Here is a 27126-nt window from a genome sequence, read left to right as displayed (position 1 = left end):
GGATGCGGGTGCTGACTGGGACCGTGGGGGCCTTCATATTCCCGCTGCTGTCCCCATAATTTGCACACTGGGTGCTCTGGATGGGGCCAGGGCACCCAGTTAGATGTGGCAAGGGCCTGGGATCCCTGGGGCTAAAATCGGCCCGGGGATGAGGGTCTCTAAGGTCCCCTCAAGTATTATTTTTTTAATAAGCCCCAAAGAGCCCGAGGAGGGGGGAGCTTGTGCACCGTCCTCCTTTTTTCTTTATCCTGCATGCCCCCAGGACCTGGCCCATCCGGGGGCTATACTGAACAAGTGCATGATTTTTTTTTAATTTTCACCAGATTCGCTGATCTTACACGATTTCCAACAAAGACTGAAAGAAAAAATGCTATTTTGGTCTGGCAGGGTTCCTTAGGGACCCCAGCACATAGACTAGGGGGGTCAGGGTATTCCTACCCTGCCCCATGTTCTTTTCTTTCCAAAGGCTGTGCATGGAGAGATTGGCTCCTTAATGGGGTTTCCGCCTGCAGCCAGGCCCTGCAGTGAAACCCTGCTGCGCACAGCCAAAGGCTGTACATGGCACGGGGTTGGGAACATATGGAGCATAGGCATCAGGGACTGGTCACAGGCCAGGCCCTGCAGCCAACCTCCGCAGCGCATGGCCAAAGGAGAGGGCATGGACACTGCCTCCCCTACCCCCGGGCCCAGGGACCACCACCTCTCTGGTTTTTTTGTTTTGTTTATAAAAAAGGAGGAGGACCGCACAAAATCCCTCCTAGGGCTTACAGATCGACCACCAAATCCCCAGGGCTAAATGCTATTTGTTACAGGGAGGGGGGGCCACGCAGCCCTCTTCCAGGCCCATATATGACCCTGGGGACCCCATTCCCCTGGGCCAGGCCATATACACCTGAGTGGGGCCAGTGCACCCAGTTTTAAGTGTTAGGGACCATGGGGAAGCCTCAAGGCCCCCGCAGTTCCAGCCGGTTCCCCACCTCATGAGGGAGCCGACACTGCACCCACACAGGGAGCTGTTAAATATGCTCCCTGCGCGCAAGAGCAATCTTTCATCTCTTTCCCAGCCGTCATGACAGCGGGCAGCGAAAGACATGAAAACCGCTTCAAGCAAGCAGGAGCATTTTACAGCTCCCGCTTGCTAAAAGCAGAGTGTCTTTTTTTGCTTGGTGGGAGCTGTCACAGCTCCCGCCAAGCGAAAGCAAACAGCTACCTCCGAAGGGGTGGGGACACCTCAGGAGATAACAGGAGAAGGACCTGGAGGGTGGCCATCCCCAGGGCCATATATGACTCAAGGAGGGCTGCGTGGCCCCTCCCTCCTCTATTTTGCAAGGGCTGGTCACAGGGCGGTTGTGGTTCCCGGTGTCGTATATGGCCCAGGAGGGCGATTGCGTGGCCCCTTTGTGTTTCAGAAGTGGCATGTGGCCCCTGGGAAGGTGGTGGTCCCCGGGACCCCCACAGTAACATTAAATTTACCCCCAGGGACATGGTGGTCCTTGGGGATTCTCTAAGCCCTAAGATGGGGGGGGGGTCCATGTGCCCTTCCCCTCCTTTTTCATAAAAAGCCCCGGGGAGATGGTGGTCCCCGGGGCCAGGGGGATCCATGCCCCTCCCCCCCAATCTATACTTTGAATGTAGCCCCGGGGAGGTGGTGGTCCCTGGGGCTTAATAAGGCCCTTAGAGGGTGGCCCTGTGTGCCCTCTCCATTTGTTTATTGAAATGGTAATGCCTCCGGGTCCTGACACACAATCGTGGGAGACCGTGCTTGTTTTTTTTTTTATAATTTGCTGTGAATAATCCAAACAAATTCTGTAATTAAAAAAATATATGTTTTTTGGCCCTGGCAGGTTCACAGGGGGACCACAAGATCAAGGCTAGTAGGTTAGGGTATTTTTACCCTGCCGACTTTTCTTTTTTACAAGTTTTTTTTGGGAGACTTGATTGAAACCGAGTCCCAAAATGACACATTATATATATATATATATGCCTAGGAACATCAAACATTTCTAGGAAATACACACGCTATGATCCTGGGACTGCAGGAATGGTCTTAAAACTGCAAGGCTGACTTTAAATCTGGAGACTGCAGGTTACATAGCGATGCCAGGGGAACGTTAATAATTGGTAGATCCAGAGTGCAGATTTCAAACTTGGACCTCTTTAGAGTTTAAAAAGGGGGGTAGGGATAAAATGCGGAGGTGTGACTGCAGATACCGATCTGTGGGTAGAATATCCATCAAAAAGAGCATTACCAAAGGTAAGTGCCTTGCTCTTCTGATGGATATTTTTAACTGCAGATTCTGCACCTCAGATTAGATACCAAAGCAAAACCTCCCCAGGCAGAGGGTCTGTGGTGAGGACTCAAGCCAAAAGGTCTTGCAGGAATGAGCAGGTGAAATGTCCTTCCGACTGAAGTTGGCTGTCAAGGAAGTAGTGCTTTGTGAACATATCCAATAATGCCCACATCGCAGTCTGGTAGATGTCAAGGACAGACGCACTCTGCAAGCCAGCACAATGATTGCAGTCTTATCCATGATGGTATAGGCCAATGGTTCCCAACCTTTTGATTTCTGTGGACCCCCACTTTAACATTGATGGAACCCAGGGACCCCCACTGAATCATCATGGGAATCCGGGAACACCAGCCTGAGTCATTACTGGAAGCTGGGGACCTAATTTGTCAATATTTGTTCAGATTTTTTTTATTTTCTAGGCTCTCGCGGACCCCCTGAGAAGGCTTCGTGGACCCCCAGGGGTCGCCGGACCACAGGTTGGGAACCACTGGTATAGGCGTCAAGACTCTCCAGAGGCAGCTTTTTAGCCAGTGCATAGTAGACCTTAATGAAGATGTCTATCCACCTGTGCTCTTCTGCCCAGTCTTCACTTTCTTTGTCCAAGAGAACCCCACAAACAGCTCATCATCAACATGGTGTTCCTTAGTACAAAGATTGTAAAAGCTAAAAGCCCATTTGTGGTCCAGCTGAATGAGGTTCTCCTACTCATTCGAGGGGTGGGGAGGGTAATGAAAGCAGGAAGGGTGGTGGATTACCCAATCTGAAAGGGAGTCTTGATTTTGGCACGAATGCAGAGTCCTCAACACCAACATGTCAGGGAAAAAGGAGGTATATAACAGTTGAACTGAGGGGAGTACCCAGAACACTTTGAACCATTTCTAAAATGGAACTGAGCAACCAAGTGAGGCTGGCACTCATTTCGGATGGTTGTTCTCCCAAAGGGAATTTGGAAAACATTTTGACCACCTTTCAATTTTACACCTCAATTCTTAAAGAATTTTGCCAGAAAGGTAGACGTTTGCTGGTTAGGTCTTTACGGACACTCATAAAATAACCACATTTATGAAGGGCTTTCTACTGAGGCTGCTATTACCAGGGATGTTCAAGGAGTCACACTTAAGGAATGTTTTGAGACGGTTGGGACACACTGTTCATTGTAAAGAAAAAAATCAAACAAATTGACAAAAAAGCTATATATTTTACAGGAACTTATGAAGGGGCACTGAGGGACCGGAAAAAACTCACTATTTTACATAGCCACTCATCCATCTTCCCTTCTCTGCGTCCTTCTTTTTTCCATCTATCCATCCATTCACCATTCGTTCTTTCCCTCCATCCCTCTTTTTTCCAACGATCCATACATTCTTTTTTCTCTTGTTTACTTTCTTTCCTTCTTTCTCTCAGTCCAATCATTTCTTCCTTCCTCATCCATCCTTCCTTCTCTCCATCTTTTTTTTTCATCTAGCCATCCATGCATTCATCCTTCCTGTCCTCCATTGTTCTTTGCTTTTTCTCACTCTCCCAATCATCTATCCTTCTCATATTCCTTTTATCCATCCACCTTTCATTCCTTCGTCCACTCATCCATCCATTATTCCATCCATCCTTGTCCTCATCTATCTTTTTCTTTATACACCTATCCTTCTTTGTCCTTCTCTTCATTCATCTATTTTTCTTTCCATCCATATGCCTCCCCATCCATCCATAATTTTCTCTATCCATCAACATCCTTCTTTCCATCCATTCATTTCTCCTGTTTTTTCTCTTCAGCACTCCTTCCCTCTCTTCTTTCTTTACTTGTTCTCTTCTGTACCGTTTGTTCCACCTTGCCCCAAAACTCAATTATAGGAATTTATGGGTGTTTGATTGAAACCAGAATCTCCAATTACAATCATAGGAGAAATAACAATTTAATGACAATTTATGTGGAACACAACTCCCTTGTGCCATCCACCCGCTTAAGCTGCTAAAGTACGGCTTCATAATGAACCTATCTCTACTGAAAATGCCAGTAGTTTACTGAGGCAATTAGATGATGTAATTGTATGAGGAAGATGGTCTTTAAAGTCAAGAGACACAAAGAGCAACTCCGCATAGGCACAAAACATTAATACCAAGTTAAAGTTCAAATGTGGCAAAACAAATGGGTTTGGGAGGGAAGGTGTGTGTCAAACCTTTAATAAATCCCATGACAACAGGTAATTTACATAAATAAGGTTCGTCTGGCAAACGTAGAAAGGCCAAAAGGACTGACAAATAATCTTAAATAGTGCACACTGCAAGGCCTTTGTGGGCCAAAAACAAAGCACACAATATAATGTCTGATAGCTTAACTTGTGAACGGTCAATCTTGCAGATGCCACACCAGCCCAGAAATTTGTCCCAGCACCTGGGACAAATGGACTTTGTGGAATGGCATCTAGCAGTGAAATTGACATCTACTACTTCCTGTGGAAGATGGAACGCAGTCAACTGTTGCTGCTCAATCTCAAAGCATGAAGGTGGAGACTGTAGATTTTAGTGGAGGACCCTCCTCTGTAGTTGAGACAGGAGATCCTCCTGAAGTGGAAGCTCATGTTCAGAAGCTCCGTGTACCACACTCTCCTGGCTCAATATAGAGCTACTAGAATGGCATGGGCCCAGTCATTCTTGATCTTTTTCAGAACCTGGGGCAAGAGAGATAGACACGGAAAGGTGTGAGGGGAGTCCTGAGTTCCATTTAAGCTTGAACGCATCCTTTAGCAAGTGTTCTCACAGAACCTTCAACGTGCAACACTGTTGACATTGCCCGACTGTGACAAAAGGATACAGCTTGGGGTTATCCCCATGGCTGGAAGATAGCCTGCACCACCTCTGGATGTAGTCACTATTGTGGTCTGCCAAATGCCAAATGCTGTAGCATTCAAGGACCCTGGCCAGGTGGTTTGTAATCAGGAAGGTGCCCTGATGCTTAAAATAACTCCAGAGGTGCAAAGCCTCTCGTCACAGGGCCCAGCACCACATTACACTGTTTGTTTGCAGTATCACATGCCTGTGGTGTTGACATATCCATGTTCCTACGCTTGAAATGACTCAGGTGATTGCAGCAGTGGCTGGGGAGATGGATGTTGCCTGTAAGCTTGCTCCCTACAGTATCTTCAGAGTTTCCTAAATTGGTGAGGAAGCTGGCACGGAGTCAAAAGACTTAGGCAGAGTGATGTGGCTCTATTTGTTTCTTTTGAGTTTGTGGGGAACTTTGTACAGAGGGAGTAGTTGGAGCCCTTGGAAATAGTCAGATGAAATTTCCCAGAGGTATGCCTGGGAGTCTAAAACTGGCACAGCTTTCCCAGAGGACTTCTAGGAATATTTGTTCATTCCTAATAGAAGTACGTTTGCAGCTGCAAACATTAAAATCTGTGGATGTAGATTTACTACATTTTCAGGAATCTGATGCTTGGTGTGTCCTCCTACTGAGGTATCAAAGAGCTTTCGTTGGCCCACTGAAAGTATTCTTTTCCTTTTTCATGGAGCTATGATTAAAAATAGCTAATAATTTCTTTCCTATTTTATTTTATATGTGCTCCACGTTTTGGTTCTGGATTCACCTTTCTCAGATAAGAGTTAGTGGTAATGCTGGTTTCTGGCAAACTTTGGTGGTTGGGGTTGGGGTTGTTGCAACAGGAGGCCTGCCACAGCGGGCCCCTCTTCCCAGGCAGTTTTGATTATAGATTTGATTAAGAAACGTTCATAATAAAAACATCAAATCGTTTATACCAACACAGTTTTCAAGAGAAATCTTTAAAATTACCGGTAAGCTGTTATGTTCTTAGAACAATCTGACTTTTGAAACTTGAGGTAGCTGTTGAAACAACTTAATATTTACAGATGAATTGCTGATTAACTTTCTAAACTTACCACAAGGGTTTTGGAGTAATGCGACAACAAGTGACGAATGACTGCGGCGAAAAAAAGCCTTCAGTTGAACCTTGTGCTAAAAAATAAAGAGGTAGATGTTTTTCAAATTGTGAATTCAGGCAATTCTTAATTTCATCTATACATTTGATTCAGCTGCACAATATGCCATAGACTGATGTATTCTTTATTGTCGATTGTAAGACAGGGTTTCTTGTGCAGTGTGCCCTGCGAAGGCAATGTGAAATAAGCACATGGCAATAGGTGTTTTACATTTTTGTAGTTGATGGAAATTTGATAAGTTTAGAAGGGAAATTTGTCCACAAAAACACACACTTGGTATAGGAATGCCCTAGATTTCTCTGTGGCAATATATAAAAGTTACAAAAAGGCATCTACAGAATATATTGTACAGGAACCCTAAGAAAAAGATGCCAAAATTATAAAAACGTTTTAATCAATGCAGTGAGACTATAATAAGGAAATTTCGCAACAAATGTCAAACCAGAAAAAGAGATCAAATTCAAAACAAGGGTGACCCCTATCACTGTCAAGACCTTAAATCCATTAAAGACAAATAACTCCTTCAGTTTTAAAACAACAATATCACAAAAAGCCATAGAACTGGGAATGCTACCAAAGGACTAGACCTCAATCTCCTTGTTTTTGAGGAGTAAAGTGAAGAGCAGCAATGGCATCTTACGCCAACATCACCTCGCTTCACAAAAACAGACATAGTACATCTTTGAAGGTGGAGGGGACTCTTGGGCTTGTGCATTTGGATTGATTACTCCTCCTTACGTTAATCTTTTTCTAAAGTTATTAATGTTCATATTTAATGTGGTTCCAACATAAAGAAGTCAGTGAAACCTGCACAAAGAAAAGACCACAGTCCCTTATCTTCTAACCTGATGACTTTAGAGACTGGTGAATCCCAGTCTTGGTAAAAAAATATTCATTATCTGTACAATTCCCCAAGAGAACAACTGTGCCATCGTACCTACATATAAAAGAGGACATAGTAATGGCCCAGCTACGTACAGGAGCATTAGCCTTATTGAAGTTGAAGCCAAGATCTACACAAGGATCCCCATGACCAGGTTTCAGAGCTGACTGGATGATTATAACACACTAATTCAGCGGGGTTTCATCAAGGGTCCTATGACAAAGCAATACCCTTCAGTTGTAGCATTTTCTAAATTTTTCTAAAATCTTAGATCTTGTGAAAAGAAAGCTGCTAGAGAAAAAAAACACTAGTGGCAATGTCAATCAATCTCTTAATGCCACCTTCGTAAATACTCTTTACAAGGAGTTCTGTAAATTGCTATGGTTTGGGTCTAATGGTAAATTGCCTCAGATGCTTAAGATAAATACAGGTATAGAAAATGCTGCCGTCTAGCCCAGAAGCTCTTTTGTGTGTTGCTGAATAACCTGCCACAAGCAATAAGTCAATGCTCCAAAATGTGAATAAAATAAATGGAGAACAAGTTCATGTCCTTCTGTATGCCAGCTCGCCTGGATTGTTTCTACTGGAGCTGCGTCAAGACTGATTTGCATACGGATGGGTCAAACTTCAGTGAGTGAATTAGTGAATGCAGCAGAAGACAAGAAAGAAGGTTTGACTACTCAAGTCCTTCCAATTGTGGGGCAAGAGTCCGTGGAAGACGCAGTGGAAAGAATTATATTAGAGTTACGTCTCTGGTTGGGCTGAAGACATTTAAAAATTTTCATAGGTTGTTGTCCTGTCACTGCATTAGTGTATTATCTCTTGGCTCAATAATAAAAAACTTTTTTAAAAATGTGCTGTAAAAAGCACTGAAAATCTGTCTCTAGGGTGGAAACCTTCAACAATTTGTGTAGTATCACACAGCTGAGAGTGTTCGGTATTCCCTACTCTTTCATGGCTGAGCACCTCAGAGATGTGGTGGAGGCAATGTTGTGCGATATGCTGGATATACAGGAGGTGGGAAGAGATGGAAAAATGAGACGTACAGTCATTCCTCAGAACACAAGAGTAGAGACTTGCCTGTGAGAAGAACGGTATGGCACTTATGTGTTTGTCAGAGTGCAGGATAGTGTGCTACAAGTATGATATTATGAGTGACTGCAGCCAATCTAGCTTGACAAATTAAAAAGCCCCACTCAAAATTCGTAAGGAACTTACAGTCAGAGGAAGACAAGAGCCAGTGGGCCTGCCTCTACAAGTAAAAATTGTACACCTTGGAAAAAAGAAATGATTTTAGTTAATTGAGGCATCTACTTTTTGCGTAGTCTGGACCTATCTGAGGAACAATCAAAGGTTTGATGAGGGGATTTCTCTGCATCCATTCCACACCTATTTGTGGGGTTTTAATGGCACAGTGTGACATGCGTTTCTGGGGTCTGGTGCCCTGTATATTCAGCGTGGTGTGTAGTCTACTGTATGTCTTTTTCCCTTAAATGATGTGCTTTTTTCTACTGTTCGGCTCCTTCCGCCCTGGTTTTCGAATGACTCAATGTAAATTGACAACAGCATTCCAGTTCTTTCAGCTTTCCTATTTTTTTATGAATAGGTGTTCTGGTGCTGGTATTATTGAGATTCTGTTCCCCTGGGAGTTTGTACTTGGTAATAGCTTGGGAGTTTAGGGGGTCATTGTGCTGTTTTTATAGTTTATGTCACCAAATGGTAAATGAAGTTGTTAAAAAACAGGAAAGGGTGAATGGTGTCAGCAGTGCAACAAATAGCAACATATAAAAACCTGGCAGCGTTATTTTGGAAAAACCTCCTATATGTATCACAGGCAAACCCAACAGCTCAAAAGAACAGATGATGGATGGAATACTGAACACTGCAAACATTCACCCCCAGTCACAAAGATCTGGTTTTAATCCATCGTTTTTTTGCTCACCACCCCAGTTTGGACCCAGCCATATGTAAATCAGTCTTGACCCTGTTCCCCATGGCAACAGTCCAGCCCAAACTGCCAAGCCAGGTCCTCCCTGGACCGGAAACAAGCATCCTAGGACCAGTTTCAGGGTATCACCCTTCATCAGCTAGGCTAGCTTGAATCCAGTAGCGCAGTGAGCACAGGACCCACGTCTGGGCATACCCTTCCCACATGGGGTGACAAATGCAAAAAGAAAAGATGATGGACGGAATGCTGAACAATGCAAACATTAACCCCCAGTCACAAAGATCTGGGTTTAATCCATAGTTTTTTTGCTCACCACACCACCCCAGTTTGGACCCAGCCATATGCAAATCAGCCTTGACCCTGTTCCCCATGGGAACAGTCCAGCAAACCCAACAGCTCTCCTGGAAGCTGTATGAGGATTCATCAAAAGAATGGTGGGTATTTAAAAATCTCCTTTGAGATACCTTTTTAATCAAAGAGGCTCAGAAAACAGAGGTTGCAGATGAATGCGGGTATGAAATCACTGTTGGCCTAAGGTCAGCCAGTATCCAATCCTTTGTGGATAGGGTAGCAAGAAGGTTGACAAGCATTTGCAATGCAATAGGTCACGCATTTTGAGAAAAAGTTAATTGCCATCTTTTGACGACAGCACACACAAGCAAAAACAAAAGAAAACATGCATGGAAACTGAGAAAAGACGACTTGGCAAAATAAAAAAGTTAGCTTTAAAAAAGAAAACTGCAATTTTTTTGTCATGCTGGGTTCGTTTTGCCAGTCACAAGCCTCGTGTTTGCGGGGCACTAGAAGCTCAAAAGAACAAATAGCACCTCGATCACGTCGAGAGCAGCTGACGGGCACTAATTAAGTTGAATCTATTAGTGCTTGATCCCTGCTCCACACAGAGAAACGGAAATGATGGCAGAAGCGCCTTGGCGAATTACGAGGCTGTAAAGAAAAGTGCCAAGCAAACCAACAAATGGTGAGGGACAGGCAGACTTCCAAGCCCTTTACTAAACACAACAGGCTCACAAGCGAGACGCGTGCACTAGCGCATTCGCTCGCAGGCTCAACCCTAATAATAGGCATTGGCCTCATCTTGTTCGCGAAATAGCAACCCGATTAACAGCTGAAAACTTAAGTTGAATGACATATGCTCAACAAGATTACACACTAAATGAGACTACAAAAGAGGAAAGAGTAGCTCAGCATGTAGATCACCAGGACCTCAAATTACGTAACACATATAGGCTGGCCCAAACAAAACCGATGAAAATGTTCACCCATGAAAGCACACTGGGAAGAGACAAGTCCAAATGATACAAGTCTACCCAATACGTCACCCACATCTAACTGCAGTGCCTGTGGTATGAGGACAGACAACAAGAGGTTTCAGCTGCCCATTTTGGGTTATTTCCTAGCCATGTAGGAGACCAAAAGAGCAGCAAACTACGTTGCCTTTTTTCTGCGTGAAAGCCAGACACTTGGAAGCTTAAAACTCAAAAACAATACGGTCAAAATTCAAGGCAAGACTGAAATGCACTTAATGTACAGCCCTCACTAAGAAAAGATGGCCCATCATGTCGCAACATTTTACAAATATGTTTAAAGGACGCCTAGGAGTCAAGTGTCTAACTGGACCACTGCAGGCGACCTCAAGGAGGTAAAGTCTCAAGGCCACGTGGCTGAGTTATGGTTATCTATGAGCTTGTGGCTCTTCTTTCCAGTGGAGAACATTGACATTAGAAGTGAGGTCAGGTCATAATTTGTCTGATACTGTGACAATGCGTTAGGGCACTTCATATCAAGTAGTGTCCAGCCCATGTGCACAGTACAGTTCCTGCATGAGGCCTTCAGCAGAGGGGATATAAAGAAACTGTTCACATTCAGATGTTAACGCCCTTTTGGAACAGTGCAGGTGTAGGTGCTGGAGAATGGGATTTAAGATAGCGCCCATGTTGGCGGCCTCAGCTCATAGTCCAGTGGAGGCACTGGCAAAGAAGAAAGCTAAGAGAACAGCTCGGATGGAGGATGGATTGGGATAGTGTTGTCATTGAGAACCGAGGTGAAAGCTACTGGACATTTTTTTTTTAAATAGCCAGGTCTCCTTGTCTAAAGTATTTCAAACGTGCCAGACGAATGAGGAAACAATTCTTCGGTTCATAGGTTTTCTAGAACAGGCACGGATTCTTCATGCACTGGGGAACCAAAATAGGGTTTACACTGATATTGTGCTAATTCTCGGGAGCTATGGTCAGAGTCTTGTGGCACACTTCTAGCGGTCTGAAAACAAACGCCTTTCTTCAAAAGGAAGATTTAAGGGAGCATGGCCTGAGCGCGTACCTTGGTTGCTTATACAATTGCAATTTTAGATTGAGCTACCTATATGAGATAAAGCTTCTAAGTGTTTGTGTTATATTTTGATAGCTCCGGGGTGTACATAAGGGAGTTTAATTATATTTTTTAAAGAACCAACAAATATATGGGCAACCACATACGAGTGGGTGTTTTAAACTCCTCTACATAGAAAGACACGCTCCTATTTCTGTGGTATGGACTTTAAGTACTGCATATGTGGTGCAACTGTTTTCTGGTGTGATATGAACCAGAGTGACAATTCGGAAGCTTCCCCTCATTTCCTGGGTTATTAATCCACTCTGTGTTACAATGATGTATTTAATGACTGATCACATTTTGTTTTGTTCAGTTTTGTTTACATTTCTGTTATGTTATATACTTGTAGTCTACAGTGGACGCCTAGAGATCCTCTCTTTCTTTGGGGCAGAACACTCATTAAATGACAAAGATGAAGGTGAATGGTTTTTTGAGGTTTCAAAGGATGCCAAAAGGCCTAAGTCAAGAAGCGACATTACAATAGACACCTTACGACACTGATTAATGTTCTGACGCTTAATACGTGGGGTTTACACTCTCCACTAAAAGCTAAGGTTTTGTTGAAGTGGCTACATTTTGCAGCAACTGCTGTGGCATTCTTGCATAAAACTCATCTAGTGTTACAGGATGTGCGCACTCTCCACTAACTTCTATACCTTTCAGTATTATTCTCCAGGTAAATCAAATCTAGGAAAGTTGGTGATGTTCGTTTAAGAAAGGTTTAAAATTTCAAGCTGACTCTACTTGCAGAGATAATAAGCTTGGATACATATAATGAAAGACAACCTAGAAGGTACAAATGTTACTCTGGCTTGTATATATGGTCCTATAGAGGGGAAAAAAACACTTATTTAAAAAAAATCTTTTTCAAATTGCCCACCAGGCATTGCAGCGCAGGCCTGGTGAGGAGCAATTCCTGATGATGATGCTAGTCATCCATTGTGATGCATGAGGGCCCTTGCTCCTGAGACTACTGGTCTCCTAGTTTGACAGCTTTATTGGAACAGTGTATTTCTAACATAGTCATGAAAGTAGGGCAAGCACTCATTTACAGACACTTTTGTGGTGGAGCACCCAAAGGTCTATCAGCCCACAACTTATCCGAGGTGACCCACCAAGGCCAATCACTGCTCGTCTATTAAACTACAGGGACAGAGACATAGCACTCTGTCTTGCGTGCGAACATGACCCACTTCAAAATCAAGGCTCTCACTATGAATGTATCCAGATTTCACACTTGCAGTTCAGAAGGCGAGGGGTAAATTTTCTGATGCCAAAAAATCTTACGCAAGCAGGGGCTCAAGTACAGAATGATGTACCCCACCTGGTTGCGGGTGGAAATCAACGCCAACAACACATCTTCAACACCCCTGTCGACTCTGTTGGCCTCTGCGAACACCGTGGCATCACGAGTGATTCTCTTTGGATTGACACCTCCAACTGCCCACTGTAGGAAAGTACCATCTTGTCTGGCATGTTACCCCCATATTTCACTGTATATATGTTGTTTTAGTTGTATGTGTCACTGGGACCCTGCCAGCCAGGGCCCCAGTGCTCATAAGTGAGCCCTGTATGTGTTACCTGTGTGATGACTAACTGTCTCACTGAGGCTCTGCTAACCAGAACCTCAGTGGTTATGCTCTCTCATTTCTTTCACCAATTTACATTGGCATACTGGAACACCCTTATAATTCCCTAGTATATGGTACTGAGGTACCCAGGGTATTGGGGTTCCAGGAGATCCCTATGGGCTGCAGCATTTTTTTTGCCACCCATAGGGAGCTCTGACAATTCTTACACAGGCCTGCCACTGCAGCCTGAGTGAAGTAACGTCCACGTTATTTCACAGCCATTTACTACTGCACTTAAGTAACTTATAAGTCACCTATATGTCTAACCTTTACGTGGTAAAGGTTGGGTGCTAAGTTACTTAGTGTGTGGGCACCCTGGCACTAGCCAAGGTGCCCCCACATTGTTCAGGGCAAATTCCCCGGACTTTGTGAGTGCGGGGACACCATTACACGGGTGCACTATACATATGTCACTACATATGTATAGCGTCACAATGGTAACTCCGAACATGGCCATGTAACATGTCTAAGATCATGGAATTGTCACCCCAATGCCATTCTGGCATTGGGGAGACAATTCCATGATCCCCCGAGTCTCTAGCACAGACCCGGGTACTGCCAAACTACCTTTCCCGCGGTTTCACTGCAGCTGCTGCTGCTGCCAACCCCTCAGACAGGTTTCTGCCCTCCTGGGGTCCAGCCAGGCTTGGCCCAGGAAGGCAGAACAAAGGACTTCCTCAGAGAGAGGGTGTTACACCCTCTCCCTTTGGAAAAAGGTGTCAGGGCTGGGGAGGAGTAGCCTCCCCCAGCCTCTGGAAATGCTTTGATGGGCACAGATGGTGCCCATCTCTCATAAGCCAGTCTACACCGGCTCAGGGATCCCCCAGCCCTGCTCTGGCGCGAAACTGGACAAAGGAAAGGGGAGTGACCACTCCCCTGACCTGCACCTCCCCTGGGAGGTGCCCAGAGCTCCTCCAGTGTGCTCCAGACCTCTGCCATCTTGGAAACAGAGGTGCTGCTGGCACACTGGACTGCTCTGAGTGGCCAGGGCCAGCAGGTGACGTCAGAGACTCCTTCTGATAGGCTCTTACCTGTGTTGCTAGCCTATCCTCCTTCCTAAGTAGCCAAACCTCCTTTTCTGGCTATTTAGGGTCTCTGCTTTGGGGAATTATTTAGATAACGAACGCAAGAGCTCATCAGAGTTTCTCTGCATCTCTCTCTTTACCTTCTGCCAAGGAATCGACCGCTGACTGCTCTGGACGCCTGCAAAACCGCAACAAAGTAGCAAAGACGACTACTGCAACCTTGTATCGCTGATCCAGCCGCCTTCTCGACTGCTTTCCTGGTGGTGCATGCTGTGGGGGTAGTCTGCCTCTTCTCTGCACTAGAAGGTCCGAAGAAATCTCCTGTGGGTCGATGGAATCTTCCCCCTGCAACCGCAAGCACCAAAAGACTGCATCACCAGTCCTCTGGGTCCCCTCTCAGCATGACGAGCGTGATCCCAGGCACTCAGCAACTCTGTCCAAGTGACTCCCACAGTCCAGTGACTCTTCAGTCCAAGTTTGGTGGAGGTAAGTCCTTGCCTCCCCACGCTAGACTGCATTGCTGGGTACCGCGTGATTTGCGGCTGCTCCGGCTCCTGTGCACTCTTCCAGGATTTCCTGTGTGCACAGCCAAGCCTGGGTCCCCAACACTCTAACCTGCAGTGCACGACCTCCTGAGTTGTCCTCCGGCGTCGTGGGACCTTCTTTTGTGACTTCGGGTGAGCTCCGGTTCACTCTTCTTCGTAGTGCCTGTTCCGGCACTTCTGCGGTGCTGCTTGCTTCTGAGTGGGCTCTTTGTCTTGCTGGACGCCCCCCTCTGTCTCCTCACGCAATTGGCGACATCCTGGTCCCTCCTGGGCCACAGCAGCATCCAAAAATCCTAACCGCGACCCTTGCAGCTAGCAAGGCTTGTTTGCGGTCTTCCTGCACGGAAACACCTCTGCAAGCTTCTTCACGACGTGGGACATCCATCCTCCAAAGGGGAAGTTCCTAGTCCTCTTCGTTCTTGAAGAATCCACAGCTTCTACCATCCGGTGGCAGCTTCTTTGCACCCACAGCTGGCATTTCCTGGGCATCTGCCCACTCCCGACTTGAGTGTGACTCTTGGACTTGGTCCCCTTGTTCCACAGGTACTCTCGTCTGGAAATCCATTGTTGTTGCATTGCTGGTGTTGGTCTTCCTTGCAGAATTCCCCTATCACGACTTCTGTGCTCTCTGGGGAACTTAGGTGCACTTTGCACCCACTTTTCAGGGTCTTGGGGTGGGCTATTTTTCTAACCCTCACTGTTTTCTTACAGTCCCAGCGACCCTCTACAAGCTCACATAGGTTTGGGGTCCATTCGTGGTTCGCATTCCACTTCTAGAGTATTTGGTTTGTGTTGCCCCTATACCTATGTGCTCTCATTGCAATCTATTGTGACTGTACATTGCTTTCTATTGCTATTACTGCATATTTTTGGTATTGTGTACATATATCTTGTGTATATTTGCTATCCTCATACTGAGGGAACTCACTGAGATACTTTTGGCATATTGTCATAAAAATAAAGTACCTTTATTTTTGGTATATCTGTGTATTGTGTTTTCTTATGATATTGTGCATATGACACCAGTGGTATAGTAGGAGCTTTACACGTCTCCTAGTTCAGCCTAAGCTGCCCTGCTAAGCTACCCTTTTCTATCAGCCTAAGCTGCTAGACACATCTTCTACACTAATAAGGGATAACTGGACCTGGTGCAGAGTGTAAGTACCCCTTGGTACCACTACAAACCAGGCAAGCCTCCTACAACCACCCTGCATGGCTGCGCCAGAGGTAGCAGAGGCCCCTACTGCTCAATCCAGGAGACCAGTGATCTCCTTAATTCGTCAGGGAGTACTGTATTCATGTGACTCTTCCTTTTTTCTGCTCTTATCCTACACTACAGTTGTAGACCAAATTTTACCACACTACGGTCCATTCTCTACATGTTCAACGCCATTGATCTCAGTTGGCATCAGTTATCAGGCGTCGCCACCCCGCAGAGGTGTAGACCGTGGAACTCATGCTTGTTCTGTTTCATTGTTTGATTGGGATTCACCAGATATATCTGATTCTGGTGCGTGTGGGTATGTTTCTATCGGGGTTTATCACTGTTTTGTTGTATAAGTAGTATGCTGTCACGCCATGCTCGCCTTGCCACATTCAATACCCTTACCATCTAATCACTCCAGCCATTACGAGGAACCTGCATAGATCCAAGCCAGGGTTAGACCTTACCTTCATGACACAGAACATACAGGGACTAAACAACCATAAAAAAGGAAGCAGGTACTTTCACACTTAACCAGACACAAGGTTCAAAACTGGCATATCTGCAAGAAACACAGTTCTAACTAAGGAGCGAATTCCACTTAGTACATGCATGGGGGAAACAACAGATACTTTGTATACTACGGTTCATACTCGTGTGGAGTCTGTATCCTTAATCCACAAAAGTGCCCTCTTTACCTGTTGCAACAGCATCAAAGACACAGAAGGGAGGTATGTGCTCCTAGCAGGTACATTGGTAGGCCACGAAGTCCTCTGAGCTTTTCCACGACCTCTCCGTAGCCATCGTCCTGATGGGCAGTGACTTTACCATGACATTTAATCAATCACTGGACTCCTCTGGCTCACAAATCAGCAGTAAACCTCAGGCCCACAGTATACTGGCAGACATAGTGAAAACTTACCAACTAGCAGACGTGTGGCGCGTGCACCACACCATGGACACTGGCTACATGTTCTACTCAGCCCTTCATGATGTGTGGGCATGTCTAGACTATTGGTTCGTCTTCCGGTGGGTGTTGCTTTGGCTCACAGATGTTTCTCATCTACCTTGCACTATTTTGGATCACTTCCCAGTCAAGGTAACTTTGACTGTGCCTGGCGTGAAAATATCCGGCAGGCAGTGGTGTTTTCCCAAAAATGCCCTGCACAATGCAGTCTTCTGCTCAGAACTCAGAGATACCATTAACGAGTACTTCACAATAAATACTGGTTCAGTAACCACGCATGCTGTACTCTTGGAGGCCTTTAAGCATGCAGGCATCTTGAAATCTCTCCATGGAGAGCTCACCAAGATCGATAGCGAATTACTGGACCTGGCCTGTGAAGCTGACGATCAGAGTGATGTGGGGCTACTGCCACAAAGATCCTGACTTCTTGACGAATTTAGAGAACTAGTTAATTACCTCAGGAAGTATGCCTCGGCTCTCAGATATGGGGAGGGAAAGAGACCCGGCCGAACATTGGCATGTTTGCTAATCCCACACAATAATTACATCACGGAGATCCGGACATCTGTGGGCACCAGTGCTTTAAATGGGCCGGTACTGAGTACCGGCACTTTCATTTTTCCATTTCAAGCACTGGTGGGCACGACAGTGACCTCCGCGGGATGCACAGCACATGAATTCCTGACATAGTATACTAACCTCTATACAGCAAGCTCAGTTGTGAGTTCAGACACTGTGATAGCCTACATGGAGGAGGTGCCATGGTATGGCTTACGCAGGGCCAGCAGCAATTTCATGGAACCTCTATCACGTGAGGAGATTTTTCAGGCAATAGATGCCCTGAGCGGCTTGAAGGCACTGGGTCTCGATGGCCTCAACAAGTTTTTTTTTATAAAGCATACAAACACACACTGGCATCTCACCTCATGAAGGTCTAAGCAGGGGTCCTGGAGATAGGACAGCTTCCCCACACTCTTAAGGAGGCAGTGATCATTTTACTGCGCAAACCAGGCAAACACCACACTCGTGCATGTTTGAGGACACTCTCTCTCCTGAACTTAGACAATAAAATATTGGCCAAAGCAGTAGCAATGCACCTTTCCCTCCTGTTGGAACAGATCAGCTCCCGTCTCTCTCTTTCAAGGCCTTCGGGTTCATCCGCTGGCAGGAAACGCACCCCTCCACGTCGTGATCTGAGCTCAGGCACCACAGGCACTTTTTGTGCAGATCCGTCACCGACATGTGACTCCCGCACTCGCTACAAGGCTTAAATCCTAATTTTTTCAGAGGAGACATTGTAGCACTCTACAACAATTCCCTCGAAACAGTAACTGCCAAGAGGTAGGGAAAAAACGTTAGAGTCGAAAGCGCGGAAAAAAGGGAACTGACGTCAGCACGCCGGTAAACAGTTCTTATTGCTCTAATGATGTCAGACGGAGTCCCGGGCGGGGCCGTGCAATTGTGACATCCTCGTTGACTTGAGGAGCTAGGAAGAAAATTTCAGTTGAATGCCGGCGCATTGGGAGAATCCATAAGGTGAGGAATCCAGAGGTAGCTGTATCCATCAGAAGCATATAAATTAGATTCGGTGGGCGACCTCTTTTCCGATGGCCAGATTATTTCCCACTACACACTCACACAATTAGGGACTCCTACACGTATGGACCACTTCATCCTCAGAAAAATCCAGTGCACACTGAGCGACAGACCACCCTCATACCCGAAAGCGCCAGATGATTTCCACCGACTATCCATGCTAATAGAGTTAACTGAGGGTTCACAGCTAGGCTCCCGCCTCTATAAATCCTGCTTAATACTAAGACTGGTAGGCGGGAGTGGGGCATGGGTGGCCTGGGAACATGACTCTAGCCAACCCATATCAGGTAAGGTCTGGGGTTTCTGTTGTACTCAGACCAAACCGGTGCCTCTCACCACAGACACAAATTACTACACTATAATTTCTCACTCTGAGCATACGCGACATAACAATACCTGGCAAGAATATATCCTACACAATCTCATCACTGTCCCAAATGTAGTGCAGCACATGCAGATTTCGCCCACCTCACATGGATCTGTCCCGCCATCCAGACATACTGGTCACAGATTTTGGACATTCTATCCACAATGGTGGAGGTTATAGTTAAACCGTCTCCAATGGTGGTGTTAATGGGATATGTTAAACCCCTGCCAGTTAGCATAAGACGATTCATGGCAATAGCATTACTGTTGGCCAAATGCCAGATTGCTATATGCTGGGGCAGAGGTAGGGTCCCTACTACAAATGACTGGCTGCGCAGCCTGATCTATTGTGATCGCATTACCGAAACATACGCGGAATTACAAACCCGACATCTAGATCTAAAGACATCTGGCAATCACTGAAGGCGACACCTGTATTTGTTGAAAACATAGAGTTAAAAAAAAATACAGTAGACATACACCATTCTTGGGGTCAGCTGCGGGGCACCATGCCCCTTATCCAACAGTGCATCTAAATCCAGTTCGCACCTCTACGCAGTCTCTAAAGACTTGGCTGCCCCTGTGGTGTCCAACATCAATGGGAGGTTCCGTCAAGTATTCATCTCCTCAGACTTTAATAACGGCAGCCAGGGCAACTTTGTGCCTGACTCTCATTTCAGTGTGCTGAACCATCTTCCCGCTGTGTGCAAGGAACCCTTCCCTTGCCGCAGGGCGATTTTTTTTTTTTATAGCACTCAGGTCAAACATGTGACGGGTAGTGCTTAGTGATCTCTGCAGGCTATGGTGGGGGCACTTCAGAGGGGTCTCTTCTCACTGTGCAGGCAGCACACGTTTTCTGGTCTTCCCTAAGGTTGGTGTCCGTCAGTCACAATGGAGGCCCTTTGGGTCCATGTTAAGCTGCCCTCAGCAGGCCGAGCAGGACATTTATTGCTGTGGAGGTGCAGGTGTCTTTCCCAGCATTTCTTGTGTTGCTTCTCTTCATAGACAGGGCTCATCGAGGGTCCCAGGCAGCCTGCAAGGAGGCCACAGAGGGAAGGAATGGGGGGTCCTGTTGTGCTACTCAAATCCCGTCAGAGTGCTTGCAAGATCCCCTCGCTAGCAGTATTTCCCCTAGGGTGGGCTATCCATTATACCTCTCTGTGACCGGGACAGATGGATTAATTGGCAATCTTGCTGATAGTCCACAGTGTTGAAGCACAGCCCGGCACACTGGTCTCGACGTGGCCAGGGTGAAAGTCACCTGACTCCTCTAGATAAGTCAGGCCACGGTAGACCTGCCAGACATCTCAGGGATGGCCTGCGCCTCCCCCTCAACTAGGGTGCTCCAGTCTGGCGCATGTCTCCAGGGGCAGTGCAAGGAGGACACAGCGGGAGTGCTGTGTAGATCTTGGCACTCAGTGTTGGTGCAATCAAGGTGGGCCAGGTCTCCCTCGGCTCCCCCTAGTTCTTGTTCAGTTGAGGGAGCTGTCTGGACACTCTGGAGGCGGGGTGCTATAGAGGGTGGAGGGTAGGACCCTGGTGAGGCAGGATGAAAGGAGATCCTAGGCACAGGAGCAGTTTAAAGTGCAGCCATCTCGATCTGCACTGGGCACTCTCCCCCATTGTAACAGTTGTGTAATATGTACCACTCTGGATGAAGAGTCGGCTAATCAAAGGATCAACAGGAACAGAAGAGAAACAAGGAAAATTGATATAAGTTGGGAGGTCACACACACACAAAAAATTGCTGTGAATCATCTGCTTTGATGCCCTCCAAGAAAGAATGTGCTGCTTCTGTCTAGAGAAAAGCATTGGACTAACCTTCCTCCAGCCCAGTAGTAAATGGGCTGAGATACTGAGTGAAAATGTCATTGCCAGGTTTAGCAGTTTTTTCACCCAATCGTAGGTAAGGGAAAAACACATATCCACAGAGTCCCTCTACTTGTAAGTCAAAATAGCCATTTTTTTTAAACACAGGGTAGGTAAACAGGAGCCTTGAAAGTCACTTGAATGCTATCATCAGAAGTAACAGAAGGACAGTGGGGCCTGAAAGACAACTTTAGGGATCCTTTCAGTGGATTAATTGCAGAATAATCAAAAGGAAAAAGGCCACTGGTCTGTACATAGGGAGTCTATCACCTCTGTCAGAGTAATATGTGGTAAAATAGCAGGAAAACCTAAAACTCTATTGTGCAACCTAGATTTTTCAATATCTCAACACTTCCATCAAGAGCTAACAGTGTCCCAACAGTAAAGAAAGTGTTGATAAAATAATGGTCTACAGGGAGGAGTATAGTTGACTGAAGAGGATAAAATCTGTCGTCTCTTTTTTTTTTAGGTCAAAGCTTATCAGCCAGCGATCTGATTGCATGGGCATATTGGGGACTGGATCCTTACCTAAGAATGCATTCCATCCACTGCTTATCATTGGCTTTGAGTGTTGTCACTCATATTTGCTTGCTTTCTATTCCATGGCTTTAATTGTTTTAGGCCATGCAGTTTTTTTTTTAACTATTAAAGACTACATTAACTTTAAAACATATTAACTACAGAAATCCTTACATGTAATAATATATACTTCTAAAATAAAAAAATAAAATATAACCATTTGTTAAAACATAAAACAAACTATAAATTGTATAAATATGAAATAGAAATTATGTATAATATATGTATATATTATACATGTTTTAATTGCATAACATAACTGTATTAAACAATATGTAAAAAAAAAAAAAAGCATGCAAGCATAAACGAAACATTAATAAAAAATTAACCAATCACAAACCACTAGAAAACTGTAAAGAAAAATGTAAAGAAATATTCAGTATACCAAAAGGTTAAAATTACTACAAAATAAATTAAATAAACATAAAACAAACTTTTAAATGTAAACCAAAAATATATATTAAAACAACAAAAAAAAAGATAAAAATTAGACTTGGAGGGGTAAAATTCACTACTTCCACTCCAACCGAACCAACAGTAAAGAAAGTGTTGATAAAATTATGGTCTACAGGGAAGAGTGTAGGTGACTGAAGAGGATAGAATTGGTCTTCCAATTTTGTAGGTCCAAGCCTACAAGACAACGATCTGATTGCAAAAGCATACTGGGGACTGGAAGCTTACCTAAGAATGCATTCCACCCACTGCTTACCACTAGCTTTGAGATTTGTCACACAGAGTTGCTTGCTTTCTATTCCATGGCTTTAATTGTTTTAGGCCATGCAGTGTGTGTGTGTGTCTCTCCTGTGGAGCACAGGCTGTTTACCACCACTCTGATTAGACCTTCCATTCTACCCGACTGCTAATGTTCTGAGAACAATTTTTTCCTTTTTTGTAAAGCACTCCATGAGACTGCATCTCTTTTAGAATCATCTAACTTGTATGTTTCTCCAGTCTCAAGATTCTACTATGACTAACATAAGACTAATAGTGTTCCATCACTAATGCAGTAATCTAGCAGCAAGTTCCTCCGAGGCAGACAGGCCTAAAACCAGTCTCACCTGCATCGGCAGGTGTGAACTGTTCGGAGTTCCTGAGTGTGCCCTGTCCACAGGCGCTCACAGCAGCTGAGTTCAGGTGAGTAGGCCGTGTGCAACTGCGCTATGTGGCTGCACAGTCTCTCACTTGCAGTCGCGCTCCGTAAGCGACCAGAGGTTCTCTGTGGCTCCTCCTGCAGTGTAAGTGTTCAGCTCGTGTCTCGGTGGAGGGTGGCTGAGTCGCTCCTGTCTTGGGTCCCTCAACTGGGTGAAGGTGTGCTGGTGCTCCCACGGCATCTCACTTCTCTGACGGGGGCAGAACAAGTTGCAGTTCTTGGTGCTCCAGTCACTCCCTCGGACATACGGTCTCACCGCAACTCACTGGCTCACTGGCTCCGGCCCTATCAGCATGGTGAAATTCTTCACAGCGGCCGCTCCTGGTGCACAGGGTTGCAGCCCACTACCACATAAGGCTACAGCTATTACTACACGCCAGTGTTTTCCACAGCAGCCTCTCCTAGCATAAGGGGGTCACTAACTCAGCAGTTCGGCACATGGCAATTCAATTCATGGCAGCTTTATCCTGGCATATGGGGGTCGCCAACTCTGTCCTGCACATGGGCAACAACCCAATCGGTGCAGCAAACCTTGGCTCATACTTTGCACAGGGAAACCACTCAAAAGGGCTCCCCACTGGGTTTTGCCCCCTTCAACACTCTCCTCTTCCTCACAGAACACACTGGCATTGCAAGCAGTCAGGCGCTGGTGTTCCAGACTACAGGGCAGGTGGTCTTGGACTCCTTGGGTGATATCCCTTCACTCAGTAGGGAGACTATAAGGCCTAGGCCCCCAGTCCTTTTTACAGGCAGTAGTCTTGCAGAGCCTCCTCTCCTCACAAAGCCGTCTGGCTGCATAGCAGATGACAATTTGTGGGGTCTCAAACTCCCCTTCTTATTGTCCATTTCCAGACATCAAATGTAATTTAGGGTAAGAGTCTTTTAAGTTTTGTTTCGGGGTTCTACTTCTTTTGAAGAGTCCACTCCTCTGCCCTCTCTTCCTCTAGAAAAACAGTCTGTCACACTAGGAGTGTCTCTAAATCAACAAAGGTTATATGAGTGACTAGAGTGCACACTTAGATGTCATTCACAGTGATATGTGCATCAAAAAGTTAGCCCAGGGCCCCCGGCCCTACTCCTTATGATTCTCTTATCAGCCCCATTTCCTTACTGAGATGTGCACAGGAGCCTTCCTTGTGACTTCTCACTGACTCAAATCAATTCAATGTTTAACAAGTGCAGCTACTTACCCGTAAAGGTCTCAAGACGCTGAGGGGGTCTGTCCTCTGAGCTTCAGTTGAAGAGCCAGGTTTTAAGGTCCTTCATGAACTGATGCAGCTATGGTGACTGCCTGAGGTGCAGGGGCAGGGTGTTCCAGCTCTTTGCTGCGAGGAAGATGAAGGATCTTCCACTTGACTAGGTTTTCCGTGTGCGGGGTACGGTGGCTAGTGCTTGTCGAGCAGAGAGGTCTGGTGGGGGAGTAGAAGGTGATGCGGTGGTTGAGGTAGGCGGGTCCTAGGTCATGGAGGGCCTTGTATGTGTGTATAAGGAGTTTGAAGTTAACCCTTTTCTCGATAGGAAGCCTGTGGAGGTCTCTGAGGTGATCGGAGATGTGTTTGCAGCAGGGAATGTCTTGTCCAGGATGAGTCTGGCAGAGGCATTTTGGATGTGCTGTAGTGTCTTCAGGTTCTTCTGGGTGGTGCCGGCGTAGAGGGCGTTGTCAGTTGAGACTGGTAACCAAAATGCACCCTTTGAAGTGTACAGTGGAAATCCTGCTCCCTTCCCCAGAGTGTGTCCCACCGAGCCTACAGGAAGGCAGAATGCACACATCTGTCTGGGGGGGGATCTCTCTACCTCCTCTCCATGTTTCACCATGCAGGTTTGGGTCTCCCAGAATGGAACCCATGGCCTCCATGTATTGCACCATCCACAGGCACACATATACCCAGTGGGTGTTACATAGCATACACACACACTGCACAGTAATTGTATTTATATAGCGCTCCATCCACAGACACACATATACCCAGTGGATGTTATATAGCATACACACACACACTACACAGTAATTGTATTTATATAGCGCATACTACCCCCTGACAAAGCATTGAAGCGCTTTTTGGCGAGTAGCACGCTACTCAGGAACCCAAAAGGTGGAATACTAGAATAGTATAGGATTAGTGGAATAGTATAGGGAAATATGTTGAAGAGGGTTCAGAGACCTTTCCTAAATAGCATCAGTGCAGTACTGTATCCTCCATGTACTGTACCACCTATGCGCACACTTACATTCAGCATATGCATTTAACATGCATGCATTGTCCGCACTTTAACCCTTCATGTATGGTACCACTCAAGGGTGCACATACATCCAGCTCATGCATGTATCCTGCATACACTGCACTACATCCTTCAGGTACTGTACCACTCATAGCCACATATACATCCATGTGCTCCTCAGTACTGTATTGTCCAGGCATTGTACACTTCCCAGGCATACATACCCCCAGCGCAGATACACCACCTCTCAACTGCACAGCACTTCGCATCAAACTGATGCAGGCCAAGGGTGAGTTAAGGACACAACAGCAGAAATGCAAAAATGAGTGAGCGTGTAGGCCTCACTCTAGCAATACAGGTTAAAAAGGACCTGTTCACTACTTGGTACGCTTTCCCCATTGCTCTTGTGCTGCTTAACTCCTGGTGAAGGCAGTAGCTTTCCAGCACTCTAAGCCACCTCCCGGACCAACAAGTTCACAATCTGTGAGACAGGCCTATGTAACCGTGCAGAAGCATGATCCATGTTTGCCTATGATAGCAAAAATCAGCATTAGGATCCAGACATCAGTACAATTGAGCACACATGGAAGGTGTGTGCCTCCATTATCATGCAGAGGACATTTCTGTCCCATCACAGGTCAGTTCTAATTCGATGAATATATTGAAATATAATGTAACTACAGTGATGGTACTTCCCTGTCGAACATTTCTTCAGACCATGTGGCACTGTGATGAATGTGATCCCCAAATCCCTGCCTCAAAAGGAAAGCATACAGATTAAAACTTCATTTAAATTGCGCTTACAGCCCCTGATGGTCTTTTGTTTTAAGCACAACAGTGATGCTAAACATTATCTCAGAAGGGGGTGGGTTCTCACCAACAACTCAGAGGTCACCAGTAGCACTACCACGACCAAAAGATAGCGGCAGCAGACCCTGGCGATGAAGAAAACAAGCATTTTCAATGCAACGGGTCTCACATTGGCTCGAGTTGGAGCTATTAGCGTTGTAAAGAAAAAAAAACGCAGCGCAATCGCGCTGCGTGGAAAACAAACAGATAAAGTAGTCTGGACACCATGCTGAAAACATCGAGCCTCGTATGTTTTTAGTAGTTTACCGGTGCTGTGTAGGTGGGCTAAACACCGGAAAAGGCATGACGTATGCATGCCTTTCACAAACTGAAGCAAGTGGATTTTAAAAGGCAAGCCCACGAACTAATGTAAGTGACTGACATGACATGGGCGTGGTTTGAAGCCCAAAAAGAGATTACAGAATGGGATGGAGCGCTTTGTGGTCGCCCATAAACATCCAGTGGTAATCACGTGGTGGTTTGCTCCTGTTTTCCCCATTTTACCTACAGCTATTTCCTCAGTCCACATCTTTATTATTTTTTTCTTTATACAGTTTTATACATCGCAAGTGCGACCCGAAGGAATTGGAGAGCTTTACATCAGCACCAGTTACATTACACAAGGTCACATTTATTTTTCTTAGGCAAGGGGAGATTAAGTGGTTTCCTAGAACACCGGATGCCGAGACTCAAAACTGGTTCCCATTTCCAAAGTCCGTAATGCCATCCTACTCCCATCAGTCAACATCAGTTAAAATGCAGAGCATCTTACGCTACACTGTTTATGTAATTATTTAAACAGCCATAACTTGGATTTTGAAGCCGGCCGCAACAGTCTCTCAAACCTGTTCTCGAAAGGACTTCCGTTAACATGCATACACATTTTTCCCAATAGTTTTCAATTTTGTTTTCGTTCAATTAAGGAGAGCAAGATTTTCATGAGTCTACTATGTGATTACATAGAAACAGGCTGGAATCCTTTTGTTTTCTGTTGTCCTGAAATAACTTTCTAGCTATAATAAAACGATAATATATCATATAAATGTGGTGGTAGTGATTCCTGCTAACAGGCTGAACAGAATACTTTGGCGACAATCGGTAATTCTGTTGTTTGTGTTATTGGGCTCCCAGGGTGCATCGAGTATTACAGCAATCACTTCTGGAGCGCCTAAATGTATTGTATAAATACCCTTGAGTTTATTCAACGGCTGGAAATAAACCTCATCAGTTACCAGCACCATGTCCTGGCTCACACGCCAGGCTCAATTTACTGCTTTCTTAGGATCGCTGAAGTATTTGTACATAAATGTACAAAGCTGGGGTACCAACTCCACAGTGATCATTGCACTACTTTTGCTCAAAGTCTGTGACCCTTACTCAACTCTTTGCCTTTCATTGCAAATGTTCCAAAGGCTAGTAGTGTATGTGTACGTAACTACCGGAGAGAACAAGAAACACAATAATAGCAGCAAGGGTGCAGTGCCTTCTGTGCACGAAATATTTTCTATTCCCACCCTTTTTGCAGAACATTCTCCTGTAGAGAAGTACGGGAAAGGGGGTTGTCTGATAAATGCACCTGTGTATGGACCCCAGAATGGAATCATTCCAGAGACTCACTGTTCAAGTGAGACGAGTCACAAGCGGCGGAGCAAGTCCAC

General features: G+C 45.6%; 1 protein-coding gene across 2 annotated transcripts in view; it reads right to left on the bottom strand.

Annotated features, from left to right (window-relative positions):
* FANCC (FA complementation group C) overlaps nt 1-27126 on the bottom strand; it is a 1679603-nt gene that overhangs the window by 319841 nt on the left and 1332636 nt on the right. For both annotated transcript variants that reach the window (XM_069227975.1, XM_069227967.1), the window contains one exon: nt 6186-6261. In XM_069227975.1, the coding sequence (XP_069084076.1) occupies nt 6186-6261 (76 nt within the window). The remainder of the gene's footprint in view (nt 1-6185; nt 6262-27126) is intronic.

The sequence above is a fragment of the Pleurodeles waltl genome, chromosome 1_1 (assembly GCF_031143425.1).
Source record: "Pleurodeles waltl isolate 20211129_DDA chromosome 1_1, aPleWal1.hap1.20221129, whole genome shotgun sequence".
Taxonomy (NCBI): domain Eukaryota; kingdom Metazoa; phylum Chordata; class Amphibia; order Caudata; family Salamandridae; genus Pleurodeles; species Pleurodeles waltl.
Note: the sequence above shows the minus strand (reverse complement) of the source record. Positions and strands in the feature narration are given on the sequence as shown.